Source organism: Loxodonta africana, chromosome 2 (assembly GCF_030014295.1).
Source record: "Loxodonta africana isolate mLoxAfr1 chromosome 2, mLoxAfr1.hap2, whole genome shotgun sequence".
Taxonomy (NCBI): Eukaryota; Metazoa; Chordata; class Mammalia; order Proboscidea; family Elephantidae; genus Loxodonta; species Loxodonta africana.
In genome coordinates, this window is record NC_087343.1 from 169920211 (window position 1) to 169924267 (window position 4057).

The following is a 4057-nucleotide window of genomic DNA, read 5'->3' on the forward strand; positions in this document are numbered from 1 at the left end:
AATTTGACCATACATTCTCATGAACTTATTTTACTCATGTCTAAAATAATAATAGTTCCAACGATGTATCGAATCCCCCCACGCTGCCATGTTTGAGCTCCAGCACTGTTACTCGTACACCTATTCGTACTGGCATATGTTCAGAATTTCACATACGTGAACCTATTCCTGAGCAAATCTCTCTTTCCCAGCTACACGGTCCTCGGGATGAGGTTCTTCTGTGCCCCTTTCCCTTCCCAATAACCCCACCAAACCATTATCAGCAGAAGCCAGGGCGCATACTAACTTCCGCACAAACGCGCATAGAAACCCACGAAAACCCTCCGCCCGTCTTCTGTGCGTCTAACGCGTTTCCAGTTTTCATTTCTCTGGGTTCACTCGAGTTACCCTGTGTCGTCGTTTTATACAAAGGATAACTTTGCTTTTCCTTCCAGGAATATGTCCTTTATCCATCTCCTTCCCTTTACTCGGTTTGCAGTTTGATTTGCTGCTTATCACAAAAGGAGAAGCAGGAATACTAGGCTCTCCACCTGGCGGAGACCATGCAGTGGGGCAAGAGCCCAGCAGGAGACATGATACAGGCTTCCTCCGATTTCAGAAAACATTTTATTAGTCAAGAGCATAGATGCTGCTTTGATCAAGGGAGGGGCAGTGAGTGGTCATACAGATTTGAGGTAGAAAAAGGGTAGGGACGGGGCGATAAACAAACACCTGAGCGCAGCAGGCACGATAGGTAGTTTAAATACATAAAAACTTTCCAACAAGGGGGAAAGTTTTTATTTACAAAAGAAAAAAGAAAAAAAAAGCGTTTCCCTTGGAACTAAGTAGGAAGTGCAGAGACAAAAACAAAATAAAAACACCAGTTTGAGGGAGAACAACAACAAAAAAAAAGGCGGCCTCCCCCCTTCTTGCGTTTGATTCTCTTTCCAGGGCAGAAACTATTGATTCCTCTTATTGCCTTTTAATAAGGGAAGAAGGGGCCCGAGAGTTTTGAGGCAAAGCAGAGAGGGAGACGAGAGAGAAAGAGAGCCAAACAGCGGGGTGCGGCTGGCCTTGAGGATTTTAAATTCGCCCCACATGGGTCAGAGGGATGCATCTTCGCGTGCTTCGGTCTCGCCATCCCTCCCTCCTGCATGGTGCCTTCAAGGGTGGCCCTCTTGGTTAGGGAAGCGGGTATATATATATTTCTCTTTCTCTTTATGTATTAAAAACGATTTCAAATGACATTGCACGTGCGATCCAAGTATGTAGTTGCAGCCAGCGACGTGCCAGCGCAGCAGAGGCTCAGCGGGTTGCGTCCCCACAAGCCGCTGGGACCCAGAGTCTGGCAGTCGCCGCTACCTTCCTTTCCTCCCCGGCTCCGGGGTCGACCAGCCGTGGCCGGGTCCTTGGCGCGGGCCTCGGCTCACTGGTTTAACTCCAGCGCCCACACTTGCTGCGGCCAGCCGGTGCGCCCTTTAATCCTCTTCTCGCCTGGGCCCAGAGCAGGAGGAAAGCCTTCGTGCTGCTGCTGCTGCCAGGGAACATACACAAGAAAAGAGGCGAGAGAGACAGGTTTAAAATTTTCCGCTCCGATCACCCAGGCGTGAAGTTGGGTGAGGGGTGGGGGGAGGTGCTGGGAGCAGTAACTGGGCGCCTTTAAATAAGTGACGGATTTCTGTTTGCAAAATATGCAAACAGACTCATAAATTTGCCCTTATGCGCCAAATTCCCAGGACCCGGGATGGGCAGGACAGCAGCGGGAAGTTTGGTAAGGAGAATTCTCCGCGCCTAGTAAAACTAACTCTCAAAGATTTGGCTTTAAGGCACTGGAGAGCGACCTGGGGTGGCTGCTGGAGTGGGGACAGGGCTGGGTGGAATCACTAGTTTTCTGTCAGGCAGATCTGCTCCATCACGCACTTCCCACTGACTTTCCAACCTAGTTTAGCGCCTGAGCCTTGGAGACAGGTTTGGGCCCCCTCCAGCCGGCGGTGGGGGGCCTCACACCGCTAGGCGAAAGTCGGATGGAGTAGGCCAGGCCCAGCATCCTCCTCCCCCGCTCTCCTAGCAGGAACCTGGCTATTGCTCTTAGGAGGCGGCGACTTGCGGGAGGTCGGGATCGCCCAGTAATTACTTCTACCGAGACGCCAACCGGGCCCGCACCTCTGCTAGCCCAGGGCGGCGGTTTAAAGACTCGATGCCCATCTGTCCTTCCCGGCCTCTCTGGGTGAGCTTTCCCTAGCTTACCTCCGCCCCCGCGAGGCAGATAAAACCCGACGGCCTTTCTAGCCCGCTCCACCGCTGTGCGGGCCTGAGCGCATTCACCGATCTCGTGGAGGGTAAACCACCTTCCGCAGAGGTTTGTAGCCCTGGGCCAGCCGAACTGAGGGCCAGAAAGTACTACCCTCGCAGTAGAGAATCGAAAAAGGCCAAGTGGGGCTAGCGATCCGCAAAGCCAAAAGAAGAGGGCGAGTCTTGTGGCTCTTGCCTTTGGCGTTTACACACAATGCCACCGACGTCGCCCTTGGAATCAGCCCGCCGCGGTGGAGCGGTGGAACGCTCTTTGGACTGGAAGTAAAAAACCTGACTAGTTTTATCCCAGCTCCTCAGTTAGGCAGTCTTCACGTCCTGTCCCACTCTGGGCCTCATTTTCCCTGTCTGTATAATGATGGAGGAGGAATAGCCTCCTTAGCAGAGGCCCTTTGAAAACAGTAACTGAGCGCATACGCATAAATCCACACCCAGGCAAATTAATGAACCCCTACAGCCGTTCTTAACCTAGCTTCCAGCCCAGCCCAGGGAAGGATCCAGACCCGACACACCCACCCTCAACAATTGCAAATGAAACTGTGCTATGTTCATTTTCTCAGGATCCGGAGTTTCCAAGGATTCTTACAGAGGGCTCTATGATTCCTTCCAAAAAGATTAAGATTCCATCTGCACTTGATCTTACAAACACTATACCCAATTACAAGTAAATTTAATGGTGAATCTACCTGCCCCCACGCACACAATCCCACACTGCGACCATCTCAGAATTCCCCGAAGTCTCTCAAAATCGCACACACAACAGTCTTCCACTCCTTGCACCGCCTTCCGGTGCTCTCTGCGCCAGCACCCTTGTCTGGAGCGCACAGGGCCCGAAACTCACCAGCTCTCTTTTCCTCTTGCTCTCGCGGCCGCCGTCGGCCTTCTTGAGTTCAGCCTTGAAGGCCTCGGGGTCGCCGGCCTGAGCGTCCTTGGCCAGCACGTCCATCAGATAGGCGATGTAGCTGGTGGCCAGGCGCAGAGTCTTGATCTTGGAAAGCTTGGTGTCTGCCGGCACGTTGGGGATGCACTCGCGCAGCTCAGCAAAGGCGCTGTTGATGCTCTCTGTACGTCTCCGCTCCTTCTTGGGTCCCGAGCCTTTCCGTCGACCCAGGCGGCCGCCGAGCGCCTCTAGCCGCCCGGGGCTCTGGCCGGGCCTGGCGTCTGGGCCGTAGGCGGTGGCAGCTGCTGCGGCTGTGGGCGGTGGCCCCCCAGCGGGGAAGTCCGGGGCAGCGTCAGCTGGGCTCAGCAGCCAGCTCTGAAAGTAAGGCCGCTCCTGGTGACAGCGCGAGGCCGGGCCGAAGAGGAAGGGCTCGTGCAGCATGGGGTGCGCGGGGTGCGGGTGGTGATGGTGATGATGATGATGGTGATGATGTGCGTAGCTGCCCACGAGGTTCATGTTGGAGCGGCCCCTGGCCTGCGCCGCCAGAACGATTAGCGCCGCCCCATGCGCCCCAGGGACTGCCGGGGCTACCCGCAGGCTCGGAAACTGCGCTCTCGAGGGCGCCGGCTTTGGGGGAGTCCTGGGACTTGCAGCCTGCCGCCTTCTTGCCTCCTTGTTTCGTGGGCGAGGAAGCCGATGCCCAGAGACCTGTTTAACCCTTCTGCAGCCTCTCCACCGGGGTCTGGCTTATATAAGGCCGCGGCTTTGATGTCAACTTCTCCCTGGAGCCAATGGCAGGGGGCGGAGAGGAGGAAAGGGGGGTGGCCGTCCCTGGTCTTACGCTGGGCTATCGCCACTCGACTCTAGGCCGCCAGAGGGGACACGAAG

General features: G+C 55.3%; 1 protein-coding gene across 2 annotated transcripts; it reads right to left on the reverse strand.

Moving 5' to 3' along the window:
* Nucleotides 1-592: 592 nt before the first annotated feature.
* HAND1 (heart and neural crest derivatives expressed 1) lies at nucleotides 593-3828 on the reverse strand. Of its 2 annotated transcripts, none has more exons than XM_003404621.2 (2): nucleotides 3131-3828; nucleotides 593-1510 (listed from the first exon to the last, which is right to left on the reverse strand). In XM_003404621.2, exons 1-2 carry the CDS (start codon nucleotides 3683-3685, stop codon nucleotides 1406-1408), a joined length of 660 nt encoding a protein of 219 aa, XP_003404669.1. In that variant the 5' UTR covers nucleotides 3686-3828; the 3' UTR covers nucleotides 593-1405. The 2 variants fall into 2 exon arrangements, with proteins under 2 accessions (XP_003404669.1, XP_064134703.1); XM_064278633.1 differs by having other exon boundaries at nucleotides 593-1513.
* Between the last annotated feature and the right edge of the window lie 229 nt (nucleotides 3829-4057).